This window comes from Molothrus aeneus, chromosome 23, assembly GCF_037042795.1.
Source record: "Molothrus aeneus isolate 106 chromosome 23, BPBGC_Maene_1.0, whole genome shotgun sequence".
In the NCBI taxonomy this organism is placed as follows: Eukaryota; Metazoa; Chordata; class Aves; order Passeriformes; family Icteridae; genus Molothrus; species Molothrus aeneus.
Genome location: NC_089668.1, coordinates 530080 through 546379, shown reverse-complemented (window position 1 = coordinate 546379; position 16300 = coordinate 530080). Strand labels below are relative to the sequence as shown.

Here is a 16300-nt window from a genome sequence, read left to right as displayed (position 1 = left end):
CCATGAAGGACTGCGAGTACCGGCAGATCTCGCCCGGGGCGGCGGCGACGCCAGGCCAGGGCCCGGGCGGGCCGGCGGCCGCAGCCCCGCGGGCCGGAGCGGCGCGGCGGCCCCGCAGGAAGTGGGAGGTGTTCCCGGGCCGCAACCGCTTCTACTGCGGCGGCCGCCTCATGCTGGCGCGGCACAGCGGCGTCTTCGCCCTCACGCTCGGCCTCATCCTGGCCACCAGCGGCCTCTTCTTCGCCTTCGAGTGAGTCTGGGCCCGGCGGGCTCGGCGCCCCGCAGCCGGGCGGGCTCCGTGCCTCGGGGCCGCCTCTTGCGGCTGCTTGTCCCCCCGTTAAGGCCTGCTTCTGGGGCAGCCGGGCTTAGCTGCACCCACGCTGGTCCCGTGCTGGGAGGGAGGTGGGCTGGGGGTCCCCTTCCCCGTGGGATCCCCGCTGTCCCTGCTGCCCACTGCCCTTTCCCACGGTACAGCCCCCAGACCCCCTGTGCGGGCAGTCACTGCCCCATCACCTGTGCCCAGGTGTGTTTGTGGTGGGCAGGGGTCGTTCTGCGCCTTGTTTGCTCAGTCTGGCCCCAGGGAGGGGTTTAACGTCCCCCTAGGATGCCCCCCTGGCCTCTAAATACAGCCCCCAGGTCTCCCCTTTTGCTCCCAAGAAGAGAATTGGCCCAAAATTGCACCAAGGAAACCCCCGAGGCTCGTAGGCTTTGTCCACCACTGGGGTCTAGGAGCAGTGTTTCTTCTAAATGGTGAAACCCTTCGGGGTCCCACCTGGAGGGTCTGCGCTGGAGCTCGGCCCCCGTTGTGCAGCAGAGTCTGGGGAATTGGGAGCTGCCTCTTTCCTTTCCTTTGGAAGCTGGTCCAGGGGAGCTCCCTGCTCCTGCAGCCCGAGGGAGGGGAGAGCCAGGAGCATCCCGGTGTGTCCTGTGCTGCCCTGGGGGCTGGGGAAGGAGCACCCCGGGTTCCTCTCCCCTAGGAGGGCTCTGGTGTCCTGCCTGTCTCTGTCCCGGGATGCATGGGAGCCGCTTTTCCCTGGAGCAGGGGGGCCACGCCTGCCTTGGCATCACGGCGTTATCCCTGCGAGGCTCGGAGCAGAGCTGCCCGAGCCTGCTGGTGGGGAGATGAAAGTACTTGATCGGATTAGAGGTTCTGAGAAGTCGGATGAGCTGAAAGGGACAGGCAGCTGCGGGAAGCAGGCACGGCATCCCGATGGAAAAACCCCTTTCTCAGCATCATCCGTGGCCTGACAGCTCTGTGCCAGGTCGGGGGCTGACGGGCAGCTCAGCACAGTGAGGGCTTTGTGTTCCGGGCAGAGCACACAGGACATCTGCTCTGCCTCCCTTCTTGCCGAGTCACTCTCTCGTGCTTGGAAGATGCCCCGGGGCTCTCCCAAGTTGTTATTTTAGCAGGATGCCTCTGTCGCACAGGCTCCAGTTTGCTGGCTGTACAGCAAATACATCTTGTCTGTGTCTGCATTTCATGGTTTCTGTGGGAAAACCTGGCACAGGTGCCCAGAGCAGCTGTGGCTGCCCCTTCCTTGGAAATGCCCGAGGCCAGGCTGGACGGGGCTTGGAGCAGCCTGGGACAGTGGAAGGTGTCCCTGCCCATGGCAGGGGTGGCATGGGATGATCTTTAAGGTCCAAACCATTTGGGAATTCTATGATTTCTGTGGTTTTTGTTCCCTAGTGGGGCAGAGTAGGCTCTGGAGGTTCTCTCAGGAAAGGGCTGACAACAAGCTCACATCTCTCCTTTCACAGACCTTTCTGTGGATGACAGAGGGGCTCAGGCTTGGACTGAAGGGGTTTTGTTGCTTGGTGGGTGCTTTGTTCTGGACAGCTGAACTGGGGAGGTGAAACAAAAGTTGCTTAATCCTCTCAGAGTGCTGCAGAGCCTGAGCACTGCCTGCAGCCCTCGGGGCTGGGGCAGCCCATCCTGTGCTGGCTCTGGGTGCTCTGCAGGAGGGGACAGTGGCTCCGTGTGTGCAGGGCTGTGTCCTCTGCTGTCCTCAGCTGCTGCCTGTGCGTAACAGAGCTGCCCTGGTGTGGGGTGTGATCACACCAGTCCCCATCTCTGCAAAACCAGCCCCAGGTTGGCTGCTGAGCCCACTGCCTCGTGATAGGTGGTGGTGGTGTGATGTCCCAGCTGACAGCGGGTCTGTGCAGTGATTGATAACAATTCCATTTTATTTATCTTTCAACAGCTGCCCCTTCCTTGCCAGTCACCTGACCCTGGCCATCCCCATCATTGCCGCCGTCCTCTTCTTCTTTGTCATCAGCTGCCTGCTCCAGACGAGCTTCAGGGACCCAGGAATCCTGCCCAGAGCCACCCCCAGCGAGGCTGCAGACCTGGAGAGGCGAATTGGTGAGAGCTCTGATCCCTGTGTTTAGCTCTGTGTGTGTCTGTGCACCCTCCAGGCTCGATGAGGCCCCTTGGCTCCTTTGGGTTTGTCCAGGAGGGAGAAAAATCCAGAGTATCAGATTGTGAGGCTTGACAGTGTTTACAGTCGTGATGAGAGGTGCAGCAAGCTCCTCAGGCAGTGCCTCAGAGAGGATCTGCAGGGCAGCTCAGGTGCTTTTTGCTCCTGTTCAGTCCCAGCGCTTTCCCAGGCAGCAGAGTTGAAGGACAATTAATGCTTTTTGATATTGCCATTGAGCCTGCTGTGCTGCAAGGTGTTCTTTAGAGTAGGCTGATGTTTGTCCTCTTCTAAAAACTGCTCTGTCACGCTGGTTTGGGGACAGCCAAGGAGGTGTTTGCATCCAGGAGCTGAGGACCTTGTTGATGTGACAGGTTGGAGCAAATGCTTTAGCAAAGCTGATGTGAGACAGCTTGAATCTGTCCTGCTGAAGACAGATGCAAGGCGGTAATTCTACATCTGACTTTAAAGATGGTTTTTAAATATCCCCAGAGTGGTGATCCATGTTTCTATTTATAAGGGCCTAAAGCAGTAATCTGGCTGCAGATGCTGCCTGATGTGCCAGCTGTTACTGCTAATATAATCCACTTATTATCCCCTTACCATGCTCACTGTTGCATCACTATTTTCAAAGAATTCCTCACAGTTGGAAAGGTACTTTTTTGGGAGTGACTAAAAGGAATAACCCCCAAAACTGCAAACATGATACCAGGGGTTTCCAGCTCTTGCTGTGTACAGGAACAGCCTCCAGGGAATAATGGAGTGGCAGCACACAGAGATGTAACTTGCAGTGCCCCTAAAAATCCTCAGTTTAAACCTGGAGGAGGAGGAATCCTCTTGTGCTGTGAACACAAACATGTCAAATTCCAGGGAATCTACTGAAGCACTCGGGACCTGCTGCAGTCCTTCCCCACAGTGATGGAGGCGAGTCCCTGCAGGCTGGGAGTGCTGCAGCTGTGGGGTGACAGGCTGTGTGCTGGCAGTGGCAGGATCTCCTGTGGCAGAGCCACACGTGCCTGCACAGCCAGGCTGCCTGTTGTGACCTGCTGGACGTGCAGAGATGAGCTGGTGTTCCTGGGCTGCTGCTTCACACTCACTGTTTGTAAATTACGTGATGTTCCACAGCACTGGGCACTCACTGCTTCCTCTTGGCATCCCAGCACCATCGCCACTGAACAAGGACAGGCCATAAATAATACTGGAGCTGACTGGGGCTCTTGGCTGCCCACCCTGCAACAAATCCTGTGTTCTGTTAAAGCCAGGAGAGCACGTGCCAGCCCCTGCCCTGGCTGGGGGGTGGCACAGGGGTGTGAGTGTCCCTCCTTGTCCCTGCAGACAGCATGGGCAGCTCCACATACCGTCCCCCAGCCCGCACCATGGAGGTGGTGATCAACAAGTACGTGGTGAAGCTCAAGTACTGCTACACCTGCAAGATGTTCCGTCCGCCACGCACCTCGCACTGCAGCGTCTGCGACAACTGCGTGGGTGAGCAGGGCTTAGCTGGGCAACAAATACGGGGTATCCTGAGCTGGGAGGGACCCACAGGCACCACTGATCCTCCTGGCCCTGCCCAGGCACCCCAGCAGTGCCACCCTGGGCATCCCTAAGAGCATTGTCCAAGTATTCGCGGAGCTCTGGCAGCCTCGGGGCCGTGCCCAGCACCCTCTGGGGAAGAACCTTGTCCCAATATCCAGCCTGGCCCTGCCCTGACACAGCTCCATCCATTCCCTCTGGTCCTGTCTCTGATCCTGTCACTTGTGTTCCTGGACACATTGCTTTTTGCTTCTCCTGAAGGATTATGAAACAGGATACTGCATGGTCTGTCTCCTTTGCATTTAAATTGAAAGCAGCACTAGTGCAGTGTCTCAGGGCAAGGGACAGCACATCCAAGACTCCATGGCTCTGTTTTCCCTGGTTTTGGGAGGAGGGTTCTGTAAACAAACTCAAGGTTTACTGCAGGCTCCTCAGTGTGTGTGGCCAGGCTGGTACAGACACCATGGAAACTTTGTGCCTCTGCACTGCTGCAGAGAGGTTCTGCCCTCGGGGTGCAGATGGGTTTACAGCTCCTCGTTTTGGGGGGCTGAGCAGAGTCTGCTCCGTGCTGGGTGTGGGGTGGCAGGAGCCCTCCTCACCTCGAGCCTTTGTTCCAGAGAGATTCGATCACCACTGCCCCTGGGTGGGCAACTGCGTGGGCAAGCGCAACTACCGCTACTTCTACGCCTTCATCCTGTCCCTGTCCTTCCTCACCGCCTTCATCTTCGCCTGCGTCGTCACTCACCTCACCCTGCGTAAGTCCTGCCCGGGGAGCTGTGACTCCAGCTCAGCTCTGCTCCCTGCTCCCGTGGGACACAGCATGGGAAGGGTCTGTGGGGTGGCACCAGCTGAGGGACTGAAGGGTCCCATGGGTCTGCTTTTCCTCGCTGCACAGGGGCCTGGAGGGCTGGGGAGGGGATTTGCTTCCCCCACAGCAGGTGAGGTGAGCTGCTCTTACCCTGGCAGGGAAGGTGACTTTGCCACCAGCCCCAGCTCTCCTGAAGCCGTGTTTGGGCACTGACATTCCTGCAGCATCCCAGACTGCGGGTGTTCCTCAGGCAGACAGACACGGCCACACAGCCCACAGGGGTGGAGTTCTGGCTGCAGGGGCAGGGCTGCCTGCTGGGATGCCATTCCTGTTCCCTCTTGCTTTGCAGGCTCTCAGAGGGATGGGTTCCTGGCCACTCTGAAGACAACCCCTGCGAGATATCCTTCTGCTGGCATAAGCTGCTCGGGGTGCCCAGCACCGCTAATCACTGACAGAGAGGGGCCAGGAGCTCTTTGCACATCACCCTGCTGTCCCTTCCCCAAAGTAATTTAGTCCCCTGGCTACCTGGGACTAAGGGTGGGTTGTTTCCCGGTTTGCAGGTTTAGGTGGAAAGGGAAGAGCTGGAGCAGGCCGTGCCTTGGTGGATCCCCGCAAACCAGCTCGGGGAATGGGAAGCTTGCCCAAACCCCCCCAAACAGTCCTCTGCCTCTCCTTGTGGGATGATTTTGTTCCTTGAGACTTCCTTGACTTCTGTTTCACCGTGCTGGAGCTGGTGATTTGTTTTTTCTCAGTCTGGTCCATTTTGGGCCTCTCAGGTTTTCACACTTACTTAGTCGCCTCCAACCTGACGACGAACGAAGATGTAAGTACCTGGATGCCTGTCCTGCTGCCAGGCTGTCCACAACCCATCCTGAGCAGCTTTCAGGGCATTCTTGGCTGCCCCAGTGCAGTGTTTCACTGCCTGTGATAACCCAGTGCAGAGCACACAGCCTGTGCCCACGGCTGCACTTTCAGGTGGCTGAGTTAGAACCATCACGTGTGTGTTTTTTCCAGTCTGTTTGTGGTCTCGCTTAAAATTAGGAGTTGTGAGATTAAAAAAGGGAGGCTGGCCCAGGGGAGTATTTGGGTGTGAGCTTGGTGATCTGAATTCAGCATCCCATATAACCACGGGTTTCCTCTGAGACCCTGGGCCAGTCCCTTTGTGTCTGGCAGTTCCTCATCTCTAATTAGCAAACAATGTACAGACATCTGATGAGATTTACCTTCAAATCTGGGGTGTGCACAGGCTCTAAGGACCAAATGAGTGCCCTGAGTGGGGCAGATTGTATGGAAAAGCAGGATCTGTCTGATCCTCAGAGTCAAAATTCGCCCTTCTGGCCAGAAGTACCTGTAATCCTTGCTGGGAGCTTCCAGCACTGCAGAAAGTGTGTTTGCATCCCTTTTGGTTTTGCTTTTTCCCTTTTCTCCTCCACCTTCCATTCAGAGGTGTGGCAGAACTGCTCAGGGCTGTGTGGCTGAAGCTCACAGTTTGTACCCCAGCACTGGGAGCACTGTGGCTCCAGCCTCGTGCTGCAGCTGGGGAGAGGAAGTCGAACAGGAGGAGGAAACGTGCTGGTGGAGGTGCTGGTGCTGGTTCAGTGCAGCCCGAGGCAGCTGTGGCAGCTGCCCACCCCCTGTGCCACAGCCAGTTTCGGAGCAGCTGCAGGGTGGGGACAGAGGAGCCCCTGGGCTGGGAATCCCCCGGCTGTTTGTGCAGCCTGAGGGAGCAGAGCCCTGCTCTGATGGGTGCCAGCAGTGACATTGCTGTGCAGTGGTGACAGTGACATTGCTGTGCCCAGGGGAGGGCACAGCTTGGGAGCTCTGCAGCTGCGGGGCTGCAGTTCAGCAGAGGATGCTGAAGTGGCTGCTCGTGCCTGCAGGTGTCCTCCCTGTGCTCGGGGACAAACCTTCCACCCCTGCAAGGATCCACTGTTGTTGTGTCACTGTCTGCTCTCCACCCTTCCCCTCCTAATCTCTGTCCATCCCTTTCAGATCAAAGGCTCCTGGTCAAACAAGAGGGGCTCAGAGTTTGCCAATCCCTACAGCCATAAAAGCATCCTCACAAACTGCTGTGCAGTGCTGTGTGGACCCTTCTATCCCAGGTAAGAGCCCGTGGCCTCCAGGCACTGGGAATTGCCTCCTGCCATGGGAGAGCACAGGACAGCTGCAGCTTGTCACAATGGGGCAGCTGGGCAGAGTCAGGCCCTGCTCTGCTCCTCACCTCTGTCCTGGGATGTGGGGATCCCTGGGGGATCCAGGCTGGAGTCCTGAAGCAGCTCTATGGTGCTAACAGCAGCACAGTAAAGCGTGGTTTATATTTTGTGATTTATAATTTGTATCAGGCCCTGCTCTCTGCAGTGTCCCCAGGCTTTGTGGTGGGTTCAGAAGTGCCAAAATGCAGTGCTGCCATTCAGAGCTGGTCAATCTGCATTCAGGGAGCCAGGCTGGGAGGTTGTGGGCAGGAGATTTTACAGCATTTTACTCCAGTTTGTTCCTTTTTCATGGGGTTTCATGTTGTGAAGCCCTTTGGCCAGTTCCCCTTTGGGTTTGTGGTGGCCCAGAGCTCCTTGTGGCTGCTGGGATGGGGTCTGTGGCTCATGGGATGGGGTCTGTGGTTCATGGGATGGGGTCTGTGGCTCATGGGACGGGGTCTGTGGCTGCTGGGATGGGGTCTGTGGCTGCTGGGATGGGGTCTGTGGCTGCTGGGATGGGGTCTGTGGCTCATGGGATGGGGTCTGTGGCTGCTGGGATGGGGTCTGTGGCTCATGGGATGGGGTCTGTGGCTCATGGGATGGGGTCTGTGGTTCATGGGATGGGGTCTGTGGCTGCTGGGATGGGGTCTGTGGCTGCTGGGATGGGGTCTGTGGCTGCTGGGATGGGGTCTGTGGCTGCTGGGATGGGGTCTGTGGCTCATGGGATGGGGTCTGTGGCTCATGGGATGGGGTCTGTGGCTCATGGGATGGGCAGGAGCCCTGTGCTCCAGCATCCTGCCTGTGCTGTGCTCTGCAGCTCCTGGGAGAGGAGCCTTCCCTGTGGCCTCCCTGTGAGCTCCCAGGTTCAGTCTTTGTACCCTGACCTGCTCTTCCTTTCCTGTTTTGCAGTTTGATAGACAGAAGAGGATTTATCCAGCCAGATCTCGGGACCCCGTCCAGTCCCAAGAGTGAAATCCCTTCCCTTGGAGCCAAAACTGACACCAGCATGGTAGGAGGCATTCCCTAGCAGGGCTGTGATGTGCCCAGTGCCTGCTGTGCCTGCACCTTGCTCCAGCCAGTTCCTTCCCCTGCCTCATGCCCGGCCTCAGGCGGGACAGCCCTGGTGCCCAGAGCTGCCAAAGACTCGAGCCATGCGTTGCCTTCTTTTTTTACATTTATTTATTACTTTTTGTTCATTTGTTTCACTGTGAGGTGGCCTGTCAGGGGTGTTGCCTGACAGAGCCCAACTGCTTGTGGGACCCTTGGACTCGCGCTGGAACAGGGGGTCCCCAGGAGCCCCCAGAGCTCCAGGGCCTTGCTGTGATTCCTGCTGGGAATGAGATGGGCCAAGGCTGGAGGTGGCACTGGCAGATGATTCCCACTCAGGGCTGGGCTAGAGGAGGTGTCACCTCCCTGGTGTCCCTGTGAGCTCCATCAACACTCCCTGTTTCCCTGGAAGGGCTGTTCTGGCTCCCTGGAGGCAAGTGAGGATGTCCTGGGTGATGCCTGCTGCTCCTGTGCTGGCTGAGGCTCTGCTTTGGCCCTGCCGGTTGGTCAGACACGTTTTGCAGCAAGGACATGAGTCAGGGGACCCTCATCTAGCAGGGAAGAGGAAACACTCTGTGCTCTGTGGCTCTCAGGAGATGTACAAGGCTGCAGGGGTCAGGTTTGGGAGCTGGAGCTTCCCAGGATTGTGTCCTGTCTGTGGGAGACAAAAGGGCAGCAGAAAAGTGTGAGAATTCCTGAGTTCCTGAATTCCTTCCCAGATGGGGTTTCACAAGGAAGCAGTGAGGGGGTGCTGGTCCCTGATAAGCTCGTGGTGTGCTCTTGCTTTGGGTTTCTGAACAGCAGAGTGTCCCAGGGCTGTCCCCAGGGCCCTGGGAGCCATTCCAGCCGCTCATCCACGAGCACCCCTCTGCACCCAGGCAGCCAGCTCCGTGTCCCTGGGCTGAAGGCAGAGTCACAAACCTTGTAGCAATACTTGAATCGTGTTATTCAAAGCTGCTGGATATTTTTGCACAATTTGTGGGACTTTTTTCTACGTAGAACATTTTCTGTGCTGTGCAGGGAGCGCTGTGCACGCTGGCACCAGGGCAGAGGCTCACAGTGCCGTGCTGCCTGTCAGGTTTCCTTGGATCAGACAGACCAGTTTCACCCTTGGGCAGGGGCAGCACATTTTGGGGGGCAGCACAGGCCCCCTGAGCTCACCAGCGTCGTGCTTTGTACTCTGCAAGTGCCTGTGCCAGGGGCATGGCAGAGGAGCAGTGAGGAGGGGGTACCAGGGGCCAGACTCCTTCCTGTTTTTATTTAAACCAGTTTCCTTTGTTACTCAATAAAATTTTATTTTGAAAGAGTTAACTGCTTGGATGATTATTTCCTCCTTGAAGACAGAAGGGGGCAGGTGTGTCCCGGTGTTTGGCATCTCCCAGGTGCCAGCTGCACTCTGTTGGGCTCAGGCCTCGCCTGGGAACTCCTGGAAGCTCCTGCAGGGAGGGATGAGCAGCAGCTGGCGCTGCTGTGACTCTGCTGCAGTGAAGGGAATTTGCTGTCCCACATTTCCAGGCTGGGCAGGGGCTCATCCCCTCCCTGCTGTTGTCACCTCAGTGTCCTGTCCCCAGCTGGGATCTGTGCCCCCATCTGTGCCAGCCCTGTGGCAGTGTGAGGTGCATAACCTCTGGTGTCTTCCCCAGGAGGATGCCTGCCAGGACTTTGCCATTTCCTGCACAGCCTGACGGGATTTGCCCCTCCTCGGACGTTTGCCCTGATTTCTGAGGGTTGGCTGGTAAGAAAGTGCTTCCTTCTCCCTCTCACCACTGCAGCCACCCATCTGCACTGCATGACAGCTCTGGCCTCAGAGCCCATCGCCCCAGCCGTGCTGCCATCCCCGTGCCCCATCCATCCCACCAGAATCCCCCCACGGGGGCACAGTGCCAGGGCTCTGGGGTCAGGGGGCACAGGAAGGCTTTGCTAGAAAAGGAGAGGTTTGGTTTTTCCTGGCTTTGTGCTGGGCTGGAGCCACCTGGTCTGCATGGGGACACTGTGGGGCGCTGTGGGACACTGTGGACACTGTGGGACACTGTGACATCGTGGGACATTGTGGGACACTGTGGGGCATTGTGGGGCACTGTGTGACACTGTGGGACATCGTGTGACACTGTGGACACTGTGTGACACTGTGGGGCACTGTGTGACATCGTGTGACACTGTGGACATCGTGTGACACTGTGGGACATCGTGTGACACTGTGGACACTGTGTGACACTGTGGGGCACTGTGTGACATCGTGTGACACTGTGGACATCGTGTGACACTGTGTGACACTGTGGGACACTGTGACATCGTGGGACATTGTGGGACACTGTGGGGCATTGTGGGGCACTGTGTGACACTGTGGGACATCGTGTGACACTGTGGGACACTGTGGGGCACTGTGTGACATCATGTGACACTGTGGGACATCGTGTGACACTGTGGACACTGTGTGACACTGTGGGGCACTGTGTGACATCGTGTGACACTGTGGACATCGTGTGACACTGTGGGACATCGTGTGACACTGTGGACACTGTATGACACTGTGGGGCACTGTGTGACATCGTGTGACACTGTGGGACATCGTGTGACACACTGGGACACGTGTGGCCGAGGGCTCTGCAGCCTGGGGCTGGCTGGAGCCCAGCCTGCCGTGGCTGTGTGAGGGAACCCCAGCCAAGCCGAGGTTTGGTGTTTGGTGTTTGGAGGAGCCCTGGCCCCTGGGGCGGGTCTGGACCCCCGTCCCTGACCCGTTCTGTGGCCTGGGTGACCCCTCTGGCCCCTCTGCCCGTTTTCCTCTCTGCAGCACCTGTTCCTCCTCCTGTGGCCAAGGTAAATTCCTTCAGGGCACTTGGCATGGGTTGTGTCACCTGTGGGCCGAGAGCTGCCCCTCCCTGCAGCCCCCCATGAGCTCCCGAGCCTCGGGGCAGGGCGGGGCCCCCTCCTCCCTGAGCCCCAGCCTGGTGCCCCTCTGCCAGCGCGCCTGGATGCTCGCCCTGCTCCCGCTGCTCCCCAGCTCCATTTCCAGCTCTAACTCTCTCTTTATCTTCCTCCCCTCTCCTCTCCCTCGCTCCGGGCGGATCCAGCGCCGCAGCAGCAGCAGCCTGAGCCTCTCGTGGGGCAGCCACGGGAGCCGAGCCCACAGCCATGACCACCGGAGTGCCTCCGCTCCCTCCCTCCGTCCCTCCGTGCCCCGGGGCGGCGGCAGCGGAGCTCAAAGCCATACAGCCCCCAGTGCATGACCGCAGCCCGCCCCTGCCGGGGCCGCCGCTGGGCGCTCGGTGACGGTGCCGATGCCTCCCTGCCTGGAAATGTCGTGGCTGGCGTCCCAACGGGGTTTTGGGAGGAGCAGGATCTCTCCAGAGCATTTGCAGCCGAACCGGGGGCACCAAACCCTCCCAGCCCCTCCAAGCCGTGTCCATGTGCCACAGGACTTTCCTGATGGGAATTCGTACCTGGTCAGTTCATCCCTGCAGCCCCCGGCCCAGCTCCTCCTGCAGCCTCATCCCAGCACGACTCTGGATTTAGGGGAAGGGGCTCCAGCGCCTTGAGCAGCCTCGCTGGGCTGAGAGCTGAGTGGGGCAGCCAGGCCTGCCCCAGCCCTGTAGGATTCACTGTCTGTTTATGCCTTTTACTTTTGTAACAAAATGAAAGTTTCTCCTATTTCGTGTACTCTGGTGTCTGGCTCTGCTCGGCGGGTGGAGGGGAGCGGCTCCTGCCTGGGCAGGCCCGAGCAGAGCCGAGGGGAGCCACCGAGGGCTGGCACTGCTGCGGTGCCATCAGCGCTGGGGACGGGAGCCAGGAGCTCCCCAAACGGGGCCGTGGCACAGTCTGGGGCCGCTCTCAGCCATCCAGGGCCCGCACCCTCCTCCAGGCTGGGAACGAGCCACGGGCAGTGCCCGCAGGACCCGGGGCACCGTGAGCACCCTCGGAAAAATGCGCTGTCCGCTGATGTTTGGGAGCTGGCGGCGTCCCCGCAGCCAGGGGGAGCAGCAGGGCCGGGCAGGGTGGCCAGACGGGCTCTGAGCATCGCTCCGGTGCCGCTGGGAACGGCCACGAGCATCCTCTGCCTGCTGCCCACGCCTGCCCCGGGCTCCCGGGACGTGCTCCGGCCTGGGCAGCGGCCCCAGGGCTGGGCTCACCGGGTGCCCCCTCCCGGGGTGGTCACAGAACCACAGAATGGCTTGGGGTGCCCCTTTTGGCGTTGCCCTTCGGCCTTTGGGGCACCCATGGGTGCTCTGTGGGGTGATGGTGCAGCCCCCCTGGCCAGGATTTGGGCTCTGCCCTTCACCCACCCCTGCTGGCCATGGGACGGGTGGAGCAGAGCCTCCCTGAGCCTCCTCTCAGCCAAAATTGGGCAGCGGCTCAGCCCCTTGGGCAGGGGCTGCTTCAGACACCAGCCCCAGGCTGAGCCATCCCTGCCCCACTCGTGTCCCTGCTGGGCAGGGGGGGTCCCACCGGGGTCTCCCCAAATGCAGGGGGACAGGATGGTTCTGGGCAGGCTCTGAGTCCTTCACCAGGCCTGGGGGTTGCAGACCCAAACCCAAATTACGGCCTTGCTGCCCAAAGGAGCGCGAGCTCAGATTAACCCACCCAAGGATCCCTGCCTGGGGTTTTCCAGGGGAAGGAGGTGGGTTTGGGCAGGCTGGGTACGTTGGGGTGATCCTTTGGCCCCAGTCCCGCTGAGGGGGGTGGGTTTTGTGCCCAGTTTTTGGGGGGTCTCTGTGGGTCTGCCCAGGCAGAGAGGGTGGAGGACAGGCCGTGGTCTCCTGCTCACCTGTTCCTTGTTCCCTTGGGATCAGCTCACCATGGAGGGGCTGTGGGGGCCGTGGAGGGGCTGTGGGGGCCGTGGAGGGGCTGAACACCCCCACGCTGCTGCCACGGGAGCCCCTCGATGGCGCCCTGGGCACCCCAAACCCCAGCACATGTCAGGGGCTCAGCCGGGAAGGAGTGAAGGGCCCTGAATCCCTTTTTCCTGAATTCCAGGGTGCAGAGGGGGTGATGTGGAGGCTGGGCGTGTTTTCCTGGGCTTGAAGTGGTTGGGAAAAGCATCCTCATGTTTCTCCTGCCTCCTCCATCCCAGCAGGGCTGGTGCGGGAGCTGAGCAGGCGCGGGGGGATCCCGGCCGGGTGTCGGCAGGCAGGAGCCAAGCAGCGAGAGCTCACGGAGAGAATCACAACCCCCTTTGGCCTTGGCGCGGAGCCGCCCGCCCCACCCTGCCCTCCCCGCACGCTCCCGCACGGAGATAAGGCCGGGCCGGGGCCGGGGCTGCGGCAGCGCCCGGCGTGTGGCAACAGGCTCGGAGTGAAACTCAGCGCAAGGCGCAGCTCAGATCCCTATCGGGCACCGCGGCCCACGGCCAGCCCGGAACAGCCGAAATCCTGCAGAGAGAGGAGGCTGAACCCCTTCATTTACAGCCCGAGAGATGCGGAACGGCCCCGGTGGGATGGGGAAAGGCAGCCCCGGGCTGGAGCTGCTGGGGATGGGGTCTCCCCTCGCTGCTCCCACCACGGGACGTTTTTGGGGGGTCCCACCGTGAGGGGCTCAAAGGCGAGCGCTGACTGTGCCCCGCTTTTTGGGCCGGTCCCTCCCGCGGCGCCTGGGAGAGGTGCGGAGCCTCTGCCTCGGTTTCCCCACCTGTGGGAATAAATACCTGCCTGTCAAGCCCTCGCAATTACCGCCGAGGCAATCTCCATATTAAAAACGACTGTGATATGACTTTTTCGGGGGGGTGGGACCCATTTTCACGAGCGCCCACACCCCGTGCCCCATTTCTCCGGGCCGGGGACGAGCCCAGCGCTCGCTGCCCGTGTCCCCGTCCCCCCCAAAGGACAGCGCAGCTCCGTCGCCTCCCCAGCGCTCTCAGCAGCTCCAAGGGCGTTTCCCGGTGCCGGGGCGGGCGTTGGCTCTGGGGAGAGCCCCGGGGCACCCGCGGGTGCCGCACCCACGGGGAGGGCAGGGCGTTGGCCGCCCCCCGCGCCCCCTCCCCAGCCCCGCCGCCCGCGGGCGATGAATCACCGCGATTTTCCTTTTAAGGCCGCGCTCGGCGGGGAGGAAGCAGAGGAGGAGGAGGAGGAGGACACTCCTTGGACCTGGCTGGCTCCTCCTGCTCTCGCTCGAGGCTCCGACGCGCAGCCAAAAGCGAATCCCGGCGGCGGCGCTCGGCAGAGGCTCCGACGGCTCCCGGCCCCGCTGCTCGCCCGACGCCCGCGTCCCAGCCATGGCAAGAAACCAGCAGGTGCAGAAGGCCAAGCTGGCCGAGCAGGCTGAGCGCTACGAGGACATGGCCGACTTCATGAAGGCCGTGGTGGAGCACGGCGACGAGCTGTCCAACGAGGAGCGCAACCTGCTCTCGGTGGCCTACAAGAACGTGGTGGGCTGCCAGCGCTCGGCCTGGAGGGTCATCTCCAGCATCGAGCACAAAACCGAGGAGGGCGACGACAAGGCGCAGGTGGTGAACGAGTACCGGGAGAAGGTGGAGCAGGAGCTGAACGCCGTCTGCAACAACGTGCTGGGCTTGCTGGACAAGTATCTCATCAAGAAGGACAGCGACACCGAGAGCAAGGTCTTCTACCTGAAGATGAAGGGCGACTACTTCCGATACCTGGCCGAGGTGGCCAGCGGGGACGACCGCCTGTCGACGATAGAGAAGGCCCAGGAGGCCTACCAAGAGGCCATGGACATCAGCAAAAAGGAGATGCAGCCCACGAACCCCATCCGCCTGGGGCTGGCCCTCAACTTCTCCGTGTTCCACTACGAGATCGCCAACGCCCCCGAGCAGGCCATCTCCCTGGCCAAGACCACCTTCGACGAGGCCATGGGCGACCTGCACACGCTCAGCGAAGACTCCTACAAGGACAGCACCCTCATCATGCAGCTGCTCAGGGACAACCTCACGCTATGGACAGCCGAGTGTGCTGGCGAAGACGGCGGCGAGGCTGGCGAAGAGCCCAAGAACTGAGCGTCCCCTGCCCCGCTCCAGACCCTTCGGCATCTCTTCGTGGTTTTTTTTTTTTGGTTGTCTTTTTTTTTTTTTTAAGTTTTTTTTTTTTTTTTGGTCGGTTTTGGTGGGGAGGAGTCTCAGCTCCCCCCCAGCCTGGATACCGGGAGTGGGGGTGGTTTTGGCAGGGCCCTTCCCTCCCTTTCCCCCATCCTCTGCTCTGGGGAAGGGGTAAAGAGGGAGAGGGGGTGCCTCTGTCCCGGAGAGCTGCCAGCCCCCAGCTATTTAACGTTTTTTTGCGGGGGATGTCCAGTCTGGCTTGTGCCAGCTCCAAACCCCCTGTCCCAGAGGGCTGGAGCAGCAACAGGAGGAGGTGAGGGGCTGGGCCGGGGCGAGGGGGGGTCCGGGCAGCCCCTCCATTCCGGGAGGGGGTCTCGTGTTGCCTCTGTGCTCCAATAAACCTTCTCCTGCACCTCTGCTCTCGTCTGCCTCGTCTCTCCCTGCGCACATGTCCGGGCAGCTCCAGGCCTGCCTCGCCCCCTTCCAGTCCCAGGGTGGGGGCAGCCAGGCCCCCCAGCCCTGCCTGCCCTCGGTGCCCCCAGCCCTGCCTGCCCTCGGTGCCCCCCAGCCCCTCAGCAGGGTCTTGGGCTGAGCTGCAGCCCGTGGAAGGGCTCAGGAGTCCCTGCATCCCTGGGACGGGGGTTTTGGCAGCCCCACGCAGGCCTGGCTGCTCCACAAGGTGCTCAAAGTTCCCAAGTCCCTGACCCAACCCCATTAATACAAAGCCAGAGCTCCCCAAAACCTGTCCCTGACACCCCTGTGAGGGTCCCCAGGTCCTCCCCCATGGCTCCTCTAATTCCAAGGAGGAAAATCCACAAAAGCTGCACGGGCAGTGACACAGGGACAGCTCTGGGCTGGCAGCGGGGTGGGGACTCTCTCCCCTCAAGGTCCCACATCCCTCTCGAGGTGCTGGCGCGCTGGGACAGGTGAAAGCTCAGCACTTCTGGCCCTGGCACGGGGCCACGGGAAGGGCGCAGCTCCCTCCCCCTTCCCCCACCGGCGCGTTTCGACATGAACGATAATTACAATAAAATACAGTCACAGCACCCTGGGCTATGAGCTCACAGAGCCAGCAGGGCCGGGCAGGAGCTGCCTTTGATGGGGAGCCCTGGCAGGAAAGGAAAGGCGCCTGACTCAGGACGTGCTGCAGGGGGACAGGGGGGTCTCGCCAGTCCCCAGCCATGCCTGGCCAAATCCCAGCCCGAGGAGTGCAGGGCCCCCCAAGCTTTGGGGAATGAGGCACGAGCAGGGACGTGACCCCCTTAGTGCACACAGGAATTGTGGGGTGCCCAGGGAATGAGGGGCTGGCCTGGTATAGGCT

The 16300-nt window shown here is 60.6% G+C and overlaps 2 protein-coding genes across 3 annotated transcripts; both read left to right on the top strand.

Moving 5' to 3' along the window:
- Window positions 1–2: 2 nt before the first annotated feature.
- ZDHHC18 (zinc finger DHHC-type palmitoyltransferase 18) lies at window positions 3–11651 on the top strand. 2 transcript variants are annotated; one of them, XM_066564724.1, is made up of 10 exons: window positions 3–250; window positions 2202–2362; window positions 3750–3899; window positions 4565–4702; window positions 5105–5153; window positions 5476–5578; window positions 6748–6857; window positions 7857–7956; window positions 9638–9729; window positions 11066–11651. In XM_066564724.1, the coding sequence occupies exons 1-9, from the start codon at window positions 3–5 to the stop codon at window positions 9677–9679; spliced, it is 1101 nt and encodes a 366-aa protein (XP_066420821.1). In that variant the 3' UTR covers window positions 9680–9729; window positions 11066–11651. The 2 variants fall into 2 exon arrangements, with proteins under 2 accessions (XP_066420821.1, XP_066420823.1); XM_066564726.1 differs by lacking the exons at window positions 9638–9729; window positions 11066–11651 and having other exon boundaries at window positions 7857–9300.
- A 2512-nt stretch (window positions 11652–14163) lies between these two features.
- Window positions 14164–14965, top strand: SFN (stratifin). The gene has a single exon (XM_066564895.1). The coding sequence runs from the start codon at window positions 14200–14202 to the stop codon at window positions 14938–14940; it is 741 nt and encodes a 246-aa protein (XP_066420992.1). The 5' UTR covers window positions 14164–14199; the 3' UTR covers window positions 14941–14965.
- Window positions 14966–16300: the final 1335 nt, after the last annotated feature.

Excerpts from the sequence above, each read along its gene's own strand:
- SFN (XM_066564895.1), top strand. The coding sequence starts at position 14,200 with ATGGCAAGAAACCAGCAGGTGCAGAAGGCCAAGCTGGCCGAGCAGGCT.
- ZDHHC18 (XM_066564724.1), top strand. The coding sequence starts at position 3 with ATGAAGGACTGCGAGTACCGGCAGATCTCGCCCGGGGCGGCGGCGACG. Across the intron at positions 2,363-3,749 it reads AGACCTGGAGAGGCGAATTG|ACAGCATGGGCAGCTCCACA; the intron begins GTGAGAGCTCTG and ends TTGTCCCTGCAG. Across the intron at positions 7,957-9,637 it reads CCAAAACTGACACCAGCATG|GAGGATGCCTGCCAGGACTT; the intron begins GTAGGAGGCATT and ends TGTCTTCCCCAG.